The sequence below is a fragment of the Gobio gobio genome (assembly GCF_949357685.1).
Source record: "Gobio gobio genome assembly, chromosome: 7".
Classification (NCBI taxonomy): Eukaryota; Metazoa; Chordata; class Actinopteri; order Cypriniformes; family Gobionidae; genus Gobio; species Gobio gobio.
In genome coordinates, this window is record NC_137103.1 from 54,488,301 (window position 1) to 54,508,108 (window position 19,808).

General features: G+C 41.2%; 1 protein-coding gene across 1 annotated transcript in view; it reads left to right on the forward strand.

The window, feature by feature from the left end:
- The first annotated feature begins 15,913 nt into the window (after window positions 1-15,913).
- LOC307128849 (inactive dipeptidyl peptidase 10) overlaps window positions 15,914-19,808 on the forward strand; it is a 51,644-nt gene continuing 47,749 nt past the window's right edge. Inside the window, exon 1 of the mRNA XM_079820858.1 lies at window positions 15,914-16,140. Within this exon, the coding sequence (XP_079676984.1) occupies window positions 16,081-16,140 (60 nt within the window). The 5' untranslated portion in view covers window positions 15,914-16,080. The remainder of the gene's footprint in view (window positions 16,141-19,808) is intronic.

Consider the following 19,808-nt stretch of genomic DNA (forward strand, 5'->3'; position numbering starts at 1 on the left):
CTGAAGTACAGGGTTGCCAACTTTTAAGTTCAGGTTGAGTGATTTTTTTTGGTTTTGTTAAGAGGGGGGCGATATCGATTTCGATCTTGATTCAGTATCAACTCATATGTATATAGCCTACTGTACATATAAGGAAAAATAAGTTTGTTTTAGCACTATTTTAAACGTTTCTTGGGTTAAATTATATGTGCTCGCATTCATTAATAATCACTTGTTTGTGCTTTTATAAGTATCATTAACAGGGGCGTAGCACAAAATCCCAGGCCCTAGGCAGTCCTGATGACCCCATGTTCCATGTTAAAATATATTCCAGACTTTTCAAGGGCCTTCTCTGCCATAGCTTGGGGCCCTGGTAATCAGTACTGGTTTTACCCCCAGTCCAACGCCCCTGAAAAATATTAGGATGTAAGTTATTAACGTTTTAAAATTTCACATTTAAAGAAATCTAGTGTTTGATCATATCTAAATATTTATTAAAATGCAAAACTGCAATACTTTTTTGAGCTACTAGATACATGTATATTGATTAAAGAGCCATTAAGGCACCTAGTGGGTAATGGCATTACAAATTAAAATTGTTATTTTTCTAGCCACAAAATGACTCTAATTTGCCTCTTTGAATTGGAATTCTCTATTTTAACCTTAATTACTACACTAATTGGAATATAAATAATACAAATATTGGAAGAAAAATATTTTAAGTGGTCATTAATTGACAATAATTATTGCACAAATAGTATTTAGTACCAAAAGATCTCCTCAATATATTCAATAAATATTATTGCACTAAAATATACACTCTAAAAAAAAAAAGGTTCTATATTGCACCAAAAATGGTTCTTGGCTCGTAATCATAGGGGAACCTTTTTTAGTGCTATATAGCACCAATTTTGGTGCTTCAGTGGTTCTTCAGCGGTTCTTCAGAGGTTCTTCAGCGGTTCTTCAGAGGTTCTTCACCGGTTCTTTGACTAAGGTGCTATATAGCACCGCTGAAGAACCACTGAAGAACCACTGAAGCACCAAAATTGGTGCTATATAGCACTAAAAAAGGTTCCCCTATGATTACGAGCCTTTTTTTTTAGAGTGTACACTCACCTAAAGGAATATTAGGAACACCTGTTCAATTTCTCATTAATGCAATTATCTAATCAACCAATCACATGGCTGTTGCTTCAATGCATTTAGGGCTGTGGTCCTGGTCAAGACAATCTCCTGAACTCCACACTGAATGTCAGAATGGGAAAGAAAGGGGATTTAAGCAATTTTGAGCGTGGCATGGTTGTTGGTGCCAGACGGGCCGGTCTGAGTATTTCACAATCTGCTCAGTTACTGGGATTTTCACGCACAGCCATTTCTAGGGTTTACAAAGAATGGTGTGAAAAGGGAAAAGCATCCAGTATGCGGCAGTCCTTTGGGCGAAAATGCCTTGTTGATGCTAGAGGTCAGAGGAGAATGGGCCGACTGATTCAAGCTGATAGAAGAGCAACTTTGACTGAAATAACCACTCGTTACAACCGAGGTATGCAGCAAAGCATTTGTGAAGCCACAACACACACAACCTTGAGGCGGATGGGCTACAACAGCAGAAGACCCCACCGGGTACCACTCATCTCCACTACAAAGAGGAAAAAGAGGCTACAATTTGCACGAGCTCACCAAAATTGGACAGTTGAAGACTGGAAAAATGTTGCCTGGTCTGATGAGTCTCGATTTCTGTTGAGACATTCAGATGGTAGAGTCAGAATTTGGCGTAAACAGAATGAGAACATGGATCCATCATGCCTTGTTCCCACTGTGCAGGCTGGTGGTGGTGGTGTAATGGTGTGGGGGATGTTTTCTTGGCACACTTTAGGCCCCTTAGTGCCAATTGGGCATCGTTTAAATGCCACGGCCTACCTGAGCATTGTTTCTGACCATGTCCATCCCTTTATGACCCCCATGTCCCCATCCTCTGATTTTTTATTATGACACAGTCGCCGGCGCCACCTCCTCTCCTCCTTGATCATATTAGACACATCTGAGTGTGTTGATGATGTGATGGCATTACTCTGTGTGTTCTCTCAGCAGCTGCTATGACACTTGTTCACACTTCAGTGAGAGTAAAGCGTTTCTGCAGAATAAAACCAGAAACCGAGGGGAACGCAGATATGATGTCATCGACAGGCCACGCCCTCACACGTCCCGGTTCCTCGGTTAAAATAGCAATTTCTCACGATTTACAAATAGTTGGAAACATTTGGGACATTGTAAGTACTCAACTGAACAAAATGTGACCAGTCACGGAAGGTAGGGACACAAGTCGGTTCTGGGGCATTTTGAGTTATTTACAGATTCTGAAAGTGTAGTCTCCAAACTTTCCAGTGATGTGCAACACATGGAAATCTGATAATATTTGGAGAAGTTGTGGCCATTTGAATGTAGGCACTCAAAAAAGCTTAACAGGGAGATATTTGCCTCTAAAGATTTTGTTCTCACCTGCTGGGAGTGACAATAGGGCTCATTTACATCTCATTTAGATAAATGTAAAGCTCCCCCTGTAAAGCTGCATGGTTACAATCGGACCGCATACTATTAATAATAAAGGATAATGTGCATTGTAAATGTCAGTAATTTATCTTTTTTGACTAAAGATGATTTAGAGGCTGAAATATGTGAGTTTTATCTTTTTATAAAACATTTTTATTTGTTATTTGCTTTCTACATAAAACTTGGTGAATTGATTTCATTGTGTAGCATTGGGACTTTTTAACAGGATTCTGTGATAACCGTCATGATCAACTATGATAAACTACAATCAACTATAATTATGTGTTTTTATAGTATAATATGCAAAGTACAATTTTCTATAAGAAAAAAAAAAATCTCTGATTCTGTTCTTTTCTCTGACATTTAAGGATAACATAGGCCTACAAAGGCTCTTTTAGGTCTAAAACAGTTTGGATAGTTGTTAATACAGCATTCCTACAGCTTGGTTAACTTCAAATTCAAGAACCTTTCAAGGACTTTACTTTTGGCCATATGACAGAGGTCTGAAATTCTATTTGTCATATTTCTGTTTTGCATAAAACTGAAGAATATTCGGTACATCCTATACTGTATTCTAAAATGATCTGATATTAACTTTTGCATGGATTTTATTGAAAAGAGCTTAGGCTCATAGCCTGATCATACTCAATTCTAGTCAGAATATGAGTCTGATCTGCTCCGTTGGGCTGTGATTATGGGGCGTGTTTCAACCGAACCAGGAAAGACCTCAATTGGATAGACCTACAACCAATCAGAGCAACGGAGCGACGCATAACGTTAGTTGTCAAATGTCAACAGAACTCAACTGCACTGTGTTGCCAAGTCCGCTGGTTGAAGCGACCCCGATTATGATATACAGACCCAGGAATGCGATTTTTACCTGCCAGCCCTGCCAAAATAACACATATTTTACCCCCCAAATGCCTTTTTTTCCCCCGGAGAACCCCCCAGGAAAGCTATTGGGCTTGTTTATGGCTAGTTTTGAGGAACGTTAGCAATTGGGCGGTTTTGTTGAAAAACTTGGCAACCCTGTCCCTGCACGCACGCTGGAATAAGTTACGTTGGAAGAAAAAGATTGAAAAAGAGTGTAAACGATCTTTGCCGGTGTTGTAAAAAAAGAATTTAAGGATACACAGAGTACTTACCAACACGATCATCATTTCTGAGAGAAATAGTAAAGGTGAATGCATATACAACAAGTTCTCCGTTTAGGATTAGAACAAATTGAACCCAATCGCTCTTTGATGACGTGGATGATTACGTTACTGTTGATCATCTGTCCATCATCGTCTAAAGCCCGCCCCGACAATTTCATTGGGCATAATTACTTCTCTACGGAGAAAGTCCAGACCGAACTGCCAGAGTAAAAATGTTGTGGGCGGGGCTAAGTTCGGCTGGCATCCAGGCTATTAGGCTCATGTAACCAGACTATTTTTGCAATATTTCACGGTGTGTCTGTGAAACGCTGAGGTACCGTAGTGGTTTTGTGCGCGCGTGAACATCATGGCAATGTACAACACAAAGTACCTCACGCGGGAAACACTTAATGTAATGCATAAATGCAAGTAACAAACGTAAATCAAGCATAGTCCACGAAGTGTTCGCGAAATAACACATTATTGGACCGGAGAGAATAATATGGAATTTCTTCCAGAAAACTTCTTGCACAAAATAAATTCAAGCACTTTCAAGGACCTGCATGTATGTTTATTTTCAGTCATGTCATTGTACTCAGCCCTCTCTTTCTGCACAAGGGAAAGATGATCGTGTTGGTTCTTTACTGCTTCAGACATTGTGTTATCTGGGAGGTTTGTACTTCGTATCAGCTGCTCGTTGCTCACTGCTCGTGTATCAGCCACCAGGGTTGCCAGGTTTTCACAACAAAACCCGCACAAATGCTACTCAAAACTAGCCCAAAACAAGCCCAATCGCGTTTCAGGGGGTAAAATATGTGTTTTTTTGGCATGGTTGCCTACTAAAATTCACATTCCCGGGGCTAAATATCACATAATTGGGGTCGCTTCAACCCGCGAACATGAAAAACAGCGGACTTGGCAACACTGAGCCACGCTTCCCTTACAAACAATAACAAAAGAGAAACACGCCTCTGCTGCATGCTAGAATCTCCTAAAAACAAGGCGATTTCAACCTCAGTGTATGCTTTTAAATATACCAATACTGCTATCTCAAACATGGAGAGGCTTCTTCATGATCTCAACTAACAGATTCGGCAAAAAAGTGAAAATCACCAATTTTGAAAAAAAAACCGCTTCATTCTCATTTTGCTCGAAACTTGTGCTGCCGACTTGTGTCCCTGGTTGCCGTAACGGGTCACAAATATATAACACTGGCCTAGTGGTTTTTGGAGATTTGACTGAAATTTTTTTACATAGTGCAGCTTTAATTAATTCTAAAGTCATTCAAATCGGATGACGGAGTATTTCTGTGCCAAATACACTCCTTCAGGATTCAATCCAGTTTCCGAAAGTTTTTTCAGAGTATGGCCCTGTATGACTTCATAAAGGGCGGGATTGCTTGTGTTGGCATTTCTCCTGGATGAGCACACACACACACACACACACACACACACACACACACACATCATTCAGAGCGAGCACGTCCATCATCGAGCTTCGTGTGTGTGTGTGTGTGTGTTTTGTTGGCAATCGGCATGTAAGTGCATAATAATGTGAACAATACCAACGTATAGAGAATCAAGAGTTATCTAGGGATAATGCCATGATGTGTGTGTGTGTGTGTGTGTGTGTGTGTGTGTGTGTGTGTGTGTGTGTGTGTGTGTGTGTGTGTGTGTGTGTGTGTGTGTGTGTGTGTGTGTGTGTTTGTTGGCAATCGGCGCGTAAGTGCATATAATGTGAACAACAACAACGTATAGAGAATCAAGAGTTCTCCAGGGATGATGCCACCTCTTTAGCTCCGCCCACTGCTCTCCTCCACGAGTTCGGCTGTTTTCAGAAAGAATCGGTGCAGTGTATCCGTCTTTTATAAATATGATAAAACTAAAGACTCTTGGGAGATATGAAGGATCAACTATAGATACTCAAGATTAACATGAGACTGGCAGAAACTGTGTGTGTTATGACCCCTTTAAGATTAGTTTAAGAATAGTTGCTTTCAGATATACAGTAGTTGTGCTTGGAGTTGACCGTTTTATTTGTGATAATGCAATAAAACATGCCAAATTGTGCGGCTTCAACCCTCAGGGTTACACTATACATAAGGCTCACATGATCATCTCATTTTGGAGAGGAATAATCTAAATCCGTCAGGTCACGCGTTGGTCTCTCTGAGTTTAAATCTGACCCCTAGAAATCTTTATGTGAACACACATCCAAAAAAAGTGCAGGATTTTTAATTCGGTTTTGCTCTCAGAGCAGATATTAATGTATAAGATAATAGTGATAAAAGGGTTTATTTAATTATATTCATAATCACAGCAGTTTTGGCCTAAACCAATAATTCTGTGTATGTGTTCCGTCAATGAGGCTGCATTTGTAATTTAGATTTTAATCTCGAAATATTTCGACTTTAATCACGAAAATCTAGATTTTTTTTTTTTTTTACTTTGCGGTTCAGGGCTTCCGTAGCCATGGGCAAAGCATGCTGGGAAATAAAAAATCCCAGCCCAGTTTCAGTTCAACTTAAATTCGTCTAAATCAAAGGAAATGAGTTCATACAACTCAAAACAATGAAACCGTTCAGATTAGTCGAAATGTGTCAGTTTTGTGAACTCAAAAGAAAAATAAAGTTTTAATACTCATAGCTCGTTAATTTGACTGAACTCATTTGTTTAATTTAAGTTTGTCCTACTCAAACCAGTTAAGTATTTCGAGCGTTAGGGTTTACAGTGCATGCAGTCATACAAAGAAATGACGTACAAAAACAAGAGAGAACCAACAAAATACTGATTATGTTTATGTATTTTTGTTTTTCTATGCATTTGTTTTTTGCATATAAAACCTGTAGTAGACAAATCATTTTGTCGGATATAGTGTCTTTTGTTCTAGATATTAAAAATCTCTAATATTTTCTCCATGTTTAATCAAACTTAAAGGGTCATTAAAAACAATAATATCCCCTCCATACATCACTACTGTATGATTTGCATTCATTATTAGAGAAGTTTGTGTTGAGTTCAGAGCTCTTGCGTTAGAATTGATGTGGAAATGAAGCAAGATGGAAATCAGCGGACAAACAAGCCACAAGCACAGCCAGAACTTCCTGTTTTCAGTGCACAGAGAGGTTATCTGAAGCACAGGAGCGGTGTTACAGTGACCGAGCTCATTTACTGCTGGTCAGGCTGCTCTTTGATGTCCTGTGGTGGACAATCCCTGAACTGTGATAAGAATCACTATAAAGCTCTTCAAAGCTATTTCATAAAATGCCATAATTACATGCATTATTAATGTATTCATTTATGCAAGCCATATTTATCTGCGCTGAGGAGCTGAGGCAAAGCGGTACTTTTAGTGGGTTATTTTAACTATTTTTATAATCATTCGACCAAATGACCTTTATACACGTGTATGCCTGATGAAGGTCATGGGACCAAAACACTGCGCTTGATATTTCACAGATAGCGTGCAAGACTTTCTGGTTTTCAAAATAATGTTTGACTATCTATTACTCAGAGGTGTGTGAGGTAAATTAGTCATTGATAACACTTTTAAACACATCGTGGGAAAGGTGTGAGACTCGAGGTTCCATATTTGGTGACTGTTTTGTGATAGAAGTGATATTGTGGCATTAAAAAATTCTGTACAGTGGTAGCACTAATAAGAACAAAGTTCAAATGTTACCTGATCTTCCCTAAAACGTGGAGTTCTGCAGGTTGAAGATATTTGGGTTATGTTGGATCTCTTTTGTAAATTAAACCCCTAACATCAGCGCTGAAGGTTTGTCCTGCTTTTCTTCAGGCAGACAGTGCTGGAACTGAAGGAGCTAAACTACACACACATGAGAAACCAGTTGAACGTGAACTTGAGGCCGTCCAGAAGTGTAGAAGCCCTAAAGGTGTATAGCATAAATAGTTTCCGCCTGCAGGAATTCATATCTGAAAAACAGCCTTTGTGAAGATTCTCTGACACAAGGACGGATTAAAGTTTACTCGTCTCTGTTTACCTCTTAGAAGAACAAGAAGAAAACTCTGACGTGATGAAACATTTGACCTTTTAATTTAGTTAAGTTAAATGTTCCAGAAGATCGGGAAATACCATCACATCACATGGATGCCTTAAAGTGCTTTCTTTAGAAAAAATACTAACAAAATCAAACATTTGAGCCGGGGAAGTTTGCCAGATTTGGTTGATTTGACACAGTGACCCGTTAGCATTTAAGTTTGTAGGGACATTATCAAATCCATCCCTCTCAGCAGCAGTCGAGTGATCTTATATCTTCAAATGGAGTTGGCTAACTTGGCTATAGCTGATGCAATGCAAGTCATGCCTTTTATTCTTTTTCCTGTTGGCTGTTTCACAGTCTTGGTTCTGAAGCATTGTGGGAAACGACATAGAAGATAAATGACACAATGCAGTTTAAAGGGGCTATATGCGTTTTTCTGAAATTTAAACTCGCGACTGACACCTGTGGCCAAAAAACAGAACTGCTCTTATTTTCTGCTCGCTCTCGCAGCGGTGGTGACGTCACATCCGCAGAAAGCGCGGGAAAAAACGACCCGGAAAAATAGGATACAGGCTTATAGGTGCACCCACTGTGAGCGGACAAGGTGTCAGTATGCTCATCAGGAGATGTTTGAGTCATAAATGGTAAAATAAAAAGGCTATTGTTATGTTTATTTTTGGGAAAAAGTTGCATATAGCCCCTTTAATACAAGTCCATCTATTGAGCCATACACAAACTGAGATATGAAAAGATGTGTTATCCTGTGGCTCCATCCAGTGGGAAACATTAGTATTATGGCCTTCATTTATGAATTCTATCCATATACACCGATTAGGCATAACATAATATTGTGTTGGTCCCCTGACCCACTCCTCAAACCATTCCTGAAGCATTTGTGCTTTGTGGCGGCGCATTATCTGCTGAAAGAGCCACAGCCACAGGGAATACCGTTTCTGTGAAAGGCTGGACATGGGCTCAACAATGCTTAGGTAGGTGGGACGTGTCAAAGGAACATCCACATGATGGAGGACCCAAGGTTTCCCAGCAGAACATTGCCCAAAGCATCACTGCCTCCGCCGCCACGCCTTCTACCCAACAAACTGAGATGCTCTGTGTATTCTGACCCCATTCTATCAGAACCAGCATTAAAGGGTTAGTTCACCCAAAAATGAAAATTCTGTCATTAATTACTCACCCTCATGTCGTTGGACACCCGTCAGACCTCCGTTCATCTTCAGACACAAATGAAGATATTTTAGTTGAAAGCTGATGGCTGAGAAAGGCTTCAGATAGGCCTCCATTGGCATTCAGTACATTAACACTCCCAAGACCCATAAAAGGCACTTAAAACGTCGTTACAAAGTCCATCTCACCACAGTGACTCTACAATAATTTTACGATGCGACGACAATAGTTTTTGTGCGCAAAAAAAAATCTAAATAACACCTTTATCCAACTTGTTCTCGACTTCCGTGTGTGCCTCCACGACGCATGCGCGAGAATATGACGTAGATCCGGCGTTCGGACACATGACCCAGAAGCGATTTGTTTACGAGCAGAGGAAGACGCGCGTGTCTAAGCTGATGAATTCTACATTGATCGTGCTTTAGGTCTCGGCGTAGTTCTCAAAATGGGGCTTAAGTGTGTATTTCATGGATTCCCGAACGCCGGCGCTACGTCATATTCTCGCGCATGCGTCGTGGAGGCACACACGGAAGACAAGAACAAGTTGGAAAAAGGTGTTATTTTGATTTTTTTTGCGCACAAAAACTATTGTCGTCGCATCGTAAAATTATTGTAGAGTCACTGTGGTGAGATGGACTTTGTAACGACGTTTTAAGTGCCTTTCATGGATCTTGGAAGTGTCAATGTACTGAATGCCAATGGAGGCCTATCTGAAGCCTTTCTCAGCATCAGCTTTACACTAAAATATCTTCATTTGTGTTCCGAATATGAACGGAGGTCTTACGGGTGTCCAACGACATGAGGGTGAGTAATTAATGACAGAATTTTCATTTTTGGGTGAACTAACCATTTAACATCTTGAGCAGTTTGAGCTCCAGTAGCTCGTCTGTTTGATCGGACCACACGGCATCAATGAGCCTCGGCCGCCCATGACCCTGTGGCCGGTTCTCCACTGTTCCTTCATGACCCAGTGGCCGGTTCTCCACTGTTCCTTCATGACCCTGTGGGCGGTTCTCCACTGGTCCTTCATGACCCTGTGGCCGGTTCTCCACTGTTCCTTCATGACCCTGTGGGCGGTTCTCCACTGGTCCTTCATGACCCTGTGGCCGGTTCTCCACTGGTCCTCCATGACCCTGTGGCCGGTTCTCCACTGGTCCTTCATGACCCTGTGGCCGGTTCTCCACTGGTCCTCCATGACCCTGTGGCCGGTTCTCCACTGTTCCTTCATGACCCTGTGGCCGGTTCTCCACTGGTCCTTCATGACCCTGTGGCCGGTTCTCCACTGGTCCTCCATGACCCTGTGGCCGGTTCTCCACTGGTCCTCCATGACCCTGTGGCCGGTTCTCTACTGGTCCTTCATGACCCTGTGGCCGGTTCTCCACTGGTCCTCCATGACCCTGTGGCCGGTTCTCTACTGGTCCTTCATGACCCTGTGGCCGGTTCTCCACTGGTCCTCCATGACCCTGTGGCCGGTTCTCTACTGGTCCTTCATGACCCTGTGGCCGGTTCTCCACTGGTCCTCCATGACCCTGTGGCCGGTTCTCTACTGGTCCTTCATGACCCTGTGGCCGGTTCTCCACTGGTCCTTCATGACCCTGTGGCCGGTTCTCCACTGGTCCTTCATGACCCTGTGGCCGGTTCTCCACTGGTCCTCCATGACCCTGTGGCCGGTTCTCCACTGGTCCTTCATGACCCTGTGGCCGGTTCTCTACTGGTCCTCCATGACCCTGTGGCCGGTTCTCCACTGGTCCTTCATAACCCTGTGGCCGGTTCTCCACTGGTCCTTCATGACCCTGTGGCCGGTTCTCTACTGGTCCTTCATGACCCTGTGGCCGTTTCTCCACTGGTCCTCCATGACCCTGTGGCCGGTTCTCTACTGGTCCTTCATGACCCTGTGGCCGGTTCTCCACTGGTCCTTCATGACCCTGTGGCCGGTTCTCCACTGGTCCTTCATGACCCTGTGGCCGGTTCTCCACTGGTCCTTCATGACCCTGTGGCCGGTTCTCCACTGGTCCTCCATGACCCTGTGGCCGGTTCTCCACTGGTCCTTCATGACCCTGTGGCCAGTTCTCTACTGGTCCTCCATGACCCTGTGGCCGGTTCTCCACTGGTCCTTCATAACCCTGTGGCCGGTTCTCCACTGGTCCTCCATGACCCTGTGGCCGGTTCTCCACTGGTCCTTCATGACCCTGTGGCCGGTTCTCCACTGGTCCTTCATGACCCTGTGGCCGGTTCTCCACTGGTCCTTCATGACCCTGTGGCCGGTTCTCTACTGGTCCTTCATGACCCTGTGGCCGGTTCTCCTCTGTTCCTTCATGACCCTGTGGCCGGTTCTCCACTGGTCCTCCATGACCCTGTGGCCGGTTCTCTACTGGTCCTTCATGACCCTGTGGCCGGTTCTCCACTGGTCCTCCATGACCCTGTGGCCGGTTCTCTACTGGTCCTTCATGACCCTGTGGCCGGTTCTCCACTGGTCCTCCATGACCCTGTGGCCGGTTCTCTACTGGTCCTTCATGACCCTGTGGCCGGTTCTCCACTGGTCCTTCATGACCCTGTGGCCGGTTCTCCACTGGTCCTTCATGACCCTGTGGCCGGTTCTCCACTGGTCCTTCATGACCCTGTGGCCGGTTCTCCACTGGTTCTCAAACAACCTCGACAAACAATCTCCACTACAATTAGAGCATTTAGAAAATACAATAACTGAAGAAAAATGCAAACATTTTAAGATATGGAGATCATTCGATATGTGTCAGAAGTGAAAGCAATGAAACATCAGTACCATAAGCACATTTTAAGAAACATTTATAGATGCTAAACAAGAAAAGCATTACATCTGTACTAGGGGTGTAACGATTCATCTACTACATGGATGTATCGATTTATTTTCCTATGATCTAACTACATCGATCTGTGCTCGGCAAGTTTGCCTTCCGGACGACATATATCGATCTAACATCGTTTTAAAAGGTAATCAATCGATTGTATCGATAATAGGAAATAACGCATTGGATTTAAGCACGTCAGACTTTATATGGATGTTTTTTCTTAGCACTTTTAATGATAAAGGCGTTAAACGTTACTCCATTCAGTCTGCCTATCTGTGACATCATCGCCACGCACCAGCAGCAGCGCTAAGAAAACAAAACATAGCATAGAAACAGAGCATATTTAGGCCACGCCCACACCTCTTTATTGACTTTGCATTGCGTGAGGCTGCCTCATTGTCATTTCGGATTATAACAAAAAACAGAACAATGTCTAAAAGCTGATATGTGACGAGGTGTACAGCAAACAAGCTAAAAAACACAGAAATAAGTTTTTATAAGCTGTCGACCCAAAAAAACAGAGCGTTTAAGAAGATAAAAGTGGATACAGGCAATACGAAGTGAAGCTTCAGCTGAAGAATGGGGAAATTTTGGGATCCTGACACTCAGTATGTCTATATGTGCAGTAAACATTTTGTCACTGTTAAGTCAAATATCCAAATGTCCGTTTTATATATTATATTTACTGTCGCTGATTACGTTCCCATCTAGTCGTCGTAGTTCTCAGTGTAATATGACCCGCGCGCTCTGTCTCAATGGCCTGAATCCACTTTTTTGTACTTAAACGCTCGTTTTTTGGGTCAACAGCTTATAAAAACGTCTGGGTTTTTTTTCAGTGTTTGGGTAGTTTTTGTGTTACTCAGATCCTGGGTCAGACGTAACAACCCAGTGTTTGGGTAGTTTTTGTGTTACTCAGATCCTGGGTCAGACGTAACAACCCAGTGTTTGGGTAGTTTTTGTGTTACTCAGATCCTGGGTCAGACGTAACAACCCAGTGTTTGGGTAGTTTTTGTGTTACACAGATCCTGGGACAGACGTAACGACCCAGTGTTTGGGTAGTTTTTGTGTTACTCAGATCCTGGGTCAGACGTAACAACCCAGTGTTTGGGTAGTTTTTGTGTTACTCAGATCCTGGGTCAGACGTAACAACCCAGTGTTTGGGTAGTTTTTGTGTTACACAGATCCTGGGACAGACGTAACAACCCAGTGTTTGGGTAGTTTTTGTGTTAATCAGATCCTGGGTCAGACGTAACAACCCAGTGTTTGGGTAGTTTTTGTGTTACTCAGATCCTGGGTCAGACGTAACAACCCAGTGTTTGGGTAGTTTATGTGTTACTCAGATCCTGGGTCAGACGTAACAACCCAGTGTTTGGGTAGTTTTTGTGTTACTCAGATCCTGGGTCAGACGTAACAACCCAGTGTTTGGGTAGTTTTTGTGTTACTCAGATCCTGGGTGAGACGTAACAACCCAGTGTTTGGGTAGTTTTTGTGTTACTCAGATCCTGGGTCAGACGTAACAACCCAGTGTTTGGGTAGTTTTTGTGTTACACAGATCCTGGGTCAGACGTAACAACCCAGTGTTTGGGTAGTTTATGTGTTACTCAGATCCTGGGTCAGACGTAACAACCCAGTGTTTGGGTAGTTTTGTGTTCCCTGATCCTGGGTCAGACGTAACAACCCAGTCTTTGGGTAGTTTTTGTGTTACACAGATCCTGGGTCAGACGTAACAACCCAGTGTTTGGGTAGTTTATGTGTTACACAGATCCAGGGTCAGACGTAACAACCCAGTGTTTGGGTAGTTTTTGTGTTACTCAGATCCTGGGTCAGACGTAATAACCCAGTGTTTGGGTAGTTTTTGTGTAACCCAGATCCTGGGTCAGACGTAACAACCCAGTGTTTGGGTAGTTTTTGTGTTACTCAGATCCTGGGTCAGACGTAACAACCCAGTGTTTGGGTAGTTTTTGTGTAACCCAGATCCTGGGTCAGACGTAACAACCCAGTGTTTGGGTAGTTTTTGTGTAACCCAGATCCTGGGTCAGACGTAACAACCCAGTGTTTGGGTAGTTTTTGTGTAACCCAGATCCTGGGTCAGACGTAACAACCCAGTGTTTGGGTAGTTTTTGTGTAACCCAGATCCTGGGTCAGACGTAACAACCCAGTGTTTGGGTAGTTTTTGTGTAACCCAGATCCTGGGTCAGACGTAACAACCCAGTGTTTGGGTAGTTTTTGTGTAACCCAGATCCTGGGTCAGACGTAACAACCCAGTGTTTGGGTAGTTTTTGTGTAACCCAGATCCTGGGTCAGACTTAACAACCCAGTGTTTGGGTAGTTTTTGTGTAACCCAGATCCTGGGTCAGACGTAACAACCCAGTGTTTGGGTAGTTTTTGTGTTACACAGATCCTGGGTCAGATGTAATAACCCAGTCTTTGGGTAGTTGTGGTGTTACTCAGATCCTGGGTCAGACATAACAACCCAGTGTTTGGGTAGTTTTTGTATTACTCAGATCCTGGGTCAGACGTAACAACCCAGTGTTTGGGTAGTTTTTGTGTTACTCAGATCCTGGGTCAGACGTAACAACCCAGTTTTTGGGTAGTTTTTGTGTTACTCAGATCCTGGGTCAGACGTAACGACCCAGTGTTTGGGTAGTTTTTGTGTAACCCAGATCCTGGGTCAGACGTAACAACCCAGTGTTTGGGTAGTTTTTGTGTTACTCAGATCCTGGGTCAGACGTAACAACCCAGTGTTTGGGTAGTTTTTGTGTAACCCAGATCCTGGGTCAGACGTAACAACCCAGTGTTTGGGTAGTTTTTGTGTTACACATATCCTGAGTTAGATACCCAGTGTTTGGGTAGTTGTGGTGTTACTCAGATCCTGGGTCAGACGTAACAACCCAGTTTTTGGGTAGTTTTTGTGTTACTCAGATCCTGGGTCAGACGTAACGACCCAGTGTTTGGGTAGTTTTTGTGTAACCCAGATCCTGGGTCAGACGTAACAACCCAGTGTTTGGGTAGTTTTTGTGTTACTCAGATCCTGGGTCAGACGTAACAACCCAGTGTTTGGGTAGTTTTTGTGTTACTCAGATCCTGGGTCAGACGTAACAACCCAGTGTTTGGGTAGTTTTTGTGTAACCCAGATCCTGGGTCAGACGTAACAACCCAGTGTTTGGGTAGTTTTTGTGTAACCCAGATCCTGGGTCAGACGTAACAACCCAGTGTTTGGGTAGTTTTTGTGTAACCCAGATCCTGGGTCAGACGTAACAACCCAGTGTTTGGGTAGTTTTTGTGTAACCCAGATCCTGGGTCAGACGTAACAACCCAGTGTTTGGGTAGTTTTTGTGTAACCCAGATCCTGGGTCAGACTTAACAACCCAGTGTTTGGGTAGTTTTTGTGTAACCCAGATCCTGGGTCAGACGTAACAACCCAGTGTTTGGGTAGTTTTTGTGTTACACAGATCCTGGGTCAGATGTAATAACCCAGTCTTTGGGTAGTTGTGGTGTTACTCAGATCCTGGGTCAGACGTAACAACCCAGTGTTTGGGTAGTTTTTGTGTAACCCAGATCCTGGGTCAGACGTAACAACCCAGTGTTTGGGTAGTTTTTGTGTTACACAGATCCTGGGTCAGATGTAATAACCCAGTGTTTGGGTAGTTTTTGTGTTACTCAGATCCTGGGTCAGACGTAACAACCCAGTGTTTGGGTAGTTTTTGTGTAACCCAGATCCTGGGTCAGACGTAACAACCCAGTGTTTGGGTAGTTTTTGTGTAACCCAGATCCTGGGTCAGACGTAACAACCCAGTGTTTGGGTAGTTTTTGTGTTACACAGATCCTGGGTCAGATGTAATAACCCAGTCTTTGGGTAGTTGTGGTGTTACTCAGATCCTGGGTCAGACGTAACAACCCAGTGTTTGGGTAGTTTATGTGTTACTCAGATCCTGGGTCAGACGTAACAACCCAGTGTTTGGGTAGTTTTTGTGTTACACATATCCTGAGTTAGATACCCAGTGTTTGGGTAGTTTTTGTGTAACCCAGATCCTGGGTCAGACGTAACAACCCAGTGTTTTAATGACCCCACAAGTTCAATCCCCTCCGGACATCACTTTTAGCCACTACTGTATTTAACCATGTAATTAAACTAAGTAGAAACAAAATGTTTTCCTTCAACTTTTTTATAGTTAGTGATTGTTTGTTGGCCCGCGTCCTCCTTGTGTAAATCATTGAGAGCACAGTCATAATCCAGCAGACTGAGTCTTACGGTGATCCTGCGCTCCGTCAGACAGATGCTTCAGTGACGCACAGCTGGATTCTGATGGAGAGCTGCAGCGGCGGAGCGCGTGGATAACACACTCGGAGCATCTGCCGCAGCATCCACTTCACTCACAGCTGGAAACAAGAAGAAGAAGAAGACATGAATCAGACTGCCGGAGTGTCCAACCAATGCCACAGGCGCTCGTCTATCGATGTGAAGGTGAGGAAGAGTTCTGCTCATCATCATGTGCAAAAGAGACCCTCGAGGCGGTTTCTGGTTTGGTGATTCTGACTGCGCGCAACTCAAGTTTAATTTAGAAAAGTTATTCACATTTATTTCTATAGCGCTTTTCACAATGCATATCGTTTAAAGCAGGAAATGCATGGAGTGATCTGTTATTATAGATTTCAGTAATGTACATTTACAAATCATCAAGTTAGCTAACTATGTATTAATGAATATGAGTAATGAATACATGTTAACAAATGATTAGGATACATAGAAAAATTATATAAATAAATGTTTTTCTTTAAATGGATTACAGACGGATATACTGGATAATGTCAATTTTATAAACTAGAGAGCTGATACTTACATTTAACCATTTAAATTAATACTTTTATTCAGTAAGGGCACATTCAACTAATAAAAAATGACAGTAAATACATTTAAAAAGCAACAAAATGACAAATAAATGCTTTAAAAAAAAACTTTTTATTAATGAAACAATCCTGACAAAATGTGTGTGTATATATATGTGTGAGTGTGTGTGTGAGTGTGAGTGTGAGTGTGTGTATATATATATATATATATTAGTGCTGTCAAATGATTAATCACATAAACATTTTTTTTGTATTTACATAATGTATAAACAAATAATATATAATAGTTAAATATACACAAATGCATGTATATTTAAGAGAAAATATTCATATGATAAATATATATGCGTTATATTTATATTTAAAATGTATATTTTTATATATGATAAATTATTTATATATATATATATATATATATATATATATATATATATATATATATATATATATATATATATATATATATATATATATATATATATATATATATATATATATATATATATATATATATATTTAAATAATTTATATACACAGTATATACATGCAAATATTTCTTAAATATATACATGTATGTGTATGTATTCAAATATACAAAATTATACACAGTACACACATATATTATGTAAACACAAACTTTTATTTTGAATGCGATTAATCGTTTGACAGCCCTAATAAATATATATACGTATATATGTATGTATACATGTAATATGTACACAGACGTAATATGTATGTATATAAGAACTATTATTAATAATTAAGAGGCAATAACAATAATTGAGCAGCCAATCCTCATATCTGAATGATTTGTGACATTGAAGACTGGAGTAATGATGATAAATTCAGCTTTGATCACAGGAATAAATTATATTTTAACATATATTCACATAGAAAACCGGTGATTTACATTGTAATAATATTTCAGATTTTTAACTGTATTTTTGATGGCGTATAAGCAGCCTTGGTGAGCAGAAGAGACGTCTTTCAAAACATTATGAAACCTTACCGACCCCCAAACCTTTGAGTGTTAGTGTATGATCACTATCTCTGCACAGGGTTAGTTTTAAGATCAGCACACAATAAAACAGCTCGTGTTACAGCCGGTTAAAGCGCTCTGCAGATTAAAGGTTTAACTGGATGAAGGTCAGGCGGGTCTCGAGGGAGACAGCAGAGGACTTTCAATCATTCATGAGACTCTCTCAAACTTACTGAGTGCATCTAAATGTAGAGCATGAAGGAACCTGCAGGGTGTGTGTGTGTGTTTATACATGTATTTACTGATGCTGTTTGTAATGAAAAATACTCATTCATAACTGTCTTCCAGTGTGTGTGAGAGAGATGTATCTCTGAAATCTGAACTCTTCCTCACCTGCATTATCAAGGGCCGAGAAGAGCAGATCAGGTTTAAAAGCTCCTGTCCTGAAGAATGTATCCGTCTGTGTTACGTCTGAGTTGCTTGAGATTAGAGTTAAACTCACCAACTTTAATCTCCTGCCGATCACGTCACGCTAAGCCTTCAGTGGAGACTGAAACAAAAGACAAAATGAAATAAACACAAATCAACACATAAATCTGCTGTGCTGAGACAGTGTTGAAGGAACGCAGTAGTGGCCAAAAGGGGACATTGGTTTTCAATGACCCAACAAATTCAAAATAATGAGGATAATAATTGATATTTGTGGGAAGAACAGAAACGTAATCAAACTGATCAATTGAGCACAATTATTAAAGAGCAGAATGTTGAATTGGTGGAATCTTACAAGTATTTGGGGTGTGTGATTGATAATAAGTTGAATTTCAATTCCAATGTGGAGATGATTTGTAAAAAGCGACATCAACGCCTGTTTTGTTTACGGAAATTGTCAAAGTTTAATTTCGACAGGTCGTTGATGACCTTGTTTTACAAGTCTTACATTGAGTCAGTTGTAACTTTCTCTCTATTATGCTGGAATGGCGTTCTTAGTGTCAACGCTAAGAATGCAGTGGTAAAAATAGTCAATACCAGTAGTAAAATTACAGCCACCCTACTGACTTGTATAATTGTCAGGTCGTAAGGAAAGCCCAATCCATTTTAATGAATTCTTCCCATCCCCTACAGTCTAAATTTAAGATTTAGATTCCCCACTGTTAGATGCAACAGGTATAAACATTCATTTATTCCTACTGCGGTTTCTTTGTTCGGGATTCGGGAATGGGAGGAGTTGTGGGAAGTAGGTAGACTTTTGGGCTGCTGCCGTCTTGTGTTGTGTTGTTTTTTAGGTATTTTTAATGTTTGTAAACTGTTTTTATGTATGTATTTTGATCTTGTTGCAAAACAAAATTGCCCTTCAGGGACATAATCGAATAAAGTGAAGTGAAGAAACTAAACTTGCACTCTAAAAAAGCTTGGGTTATATTTTGTACCCGAATCCTGGGTTGAGCCTTTTGGGGTTATTTTTTGAGTGTCCTGGGTCAGACGTAACAACCCAGAGTTTGTGTAGTTTTTGTGTAACTCAGATCATACAGAATATAAATACTTATGATGTTAAAATATGTCCTCAGAACTGTTCACTGAGTGTTTATGGACAGGTTATGTTAACAAGCTTAAATGTTGGCAACGTGTATTCAAAATATATAAACATATAAAATATGCTGTAAAATAAAGGAACTGTCATGCTAGTACTCATGCTAGTATTATACAACTCCTGCCAGAAATTATGGAATCACCACACTTAGAGGATATTCACCCAGCTTTTTTACTTTATAGCAAACAAACAAATCACAGATATAACACAATTTTTTTTTGTTGTTCAATAGCTTAACATTCTGGCTTCACAAAACATACTTCAAAAAAAGTCACTGACACTTTATAAATTAATGGCATGTCTTTTTCAGGAACAAGTAGAGGAAAAAAGTATGGAATCACTCAATGTTGAGGAAAAAAATATGGAATCATCTTTTAATTTCCATTTCTAAAACAAATACCAGAACATGTCTAAAAATGCGAATCAGTCAGCAGTTAAAAGGGAGTGCTTACACACCTTAAGGAGCTGTTGGACTTGGCTAATTGAAAGGAAACATGGCCCCAACCAAAGAGTTGTCAGTTGAAATAGTGCTGGGCGGTATGACCAAAAATGTATATCACGGTATTTTTCTAAATTATATCGGTTTCACGGTATATGACGGTATTTTTTCCCCTATGCCTGACAGGGTGTTAATCACATTTTACTGTTTACAGGGTGTTAATTTACATTTTACACATTTTTTTCAAAAAAAATACTGCAGGAGATTGACTAGAATACC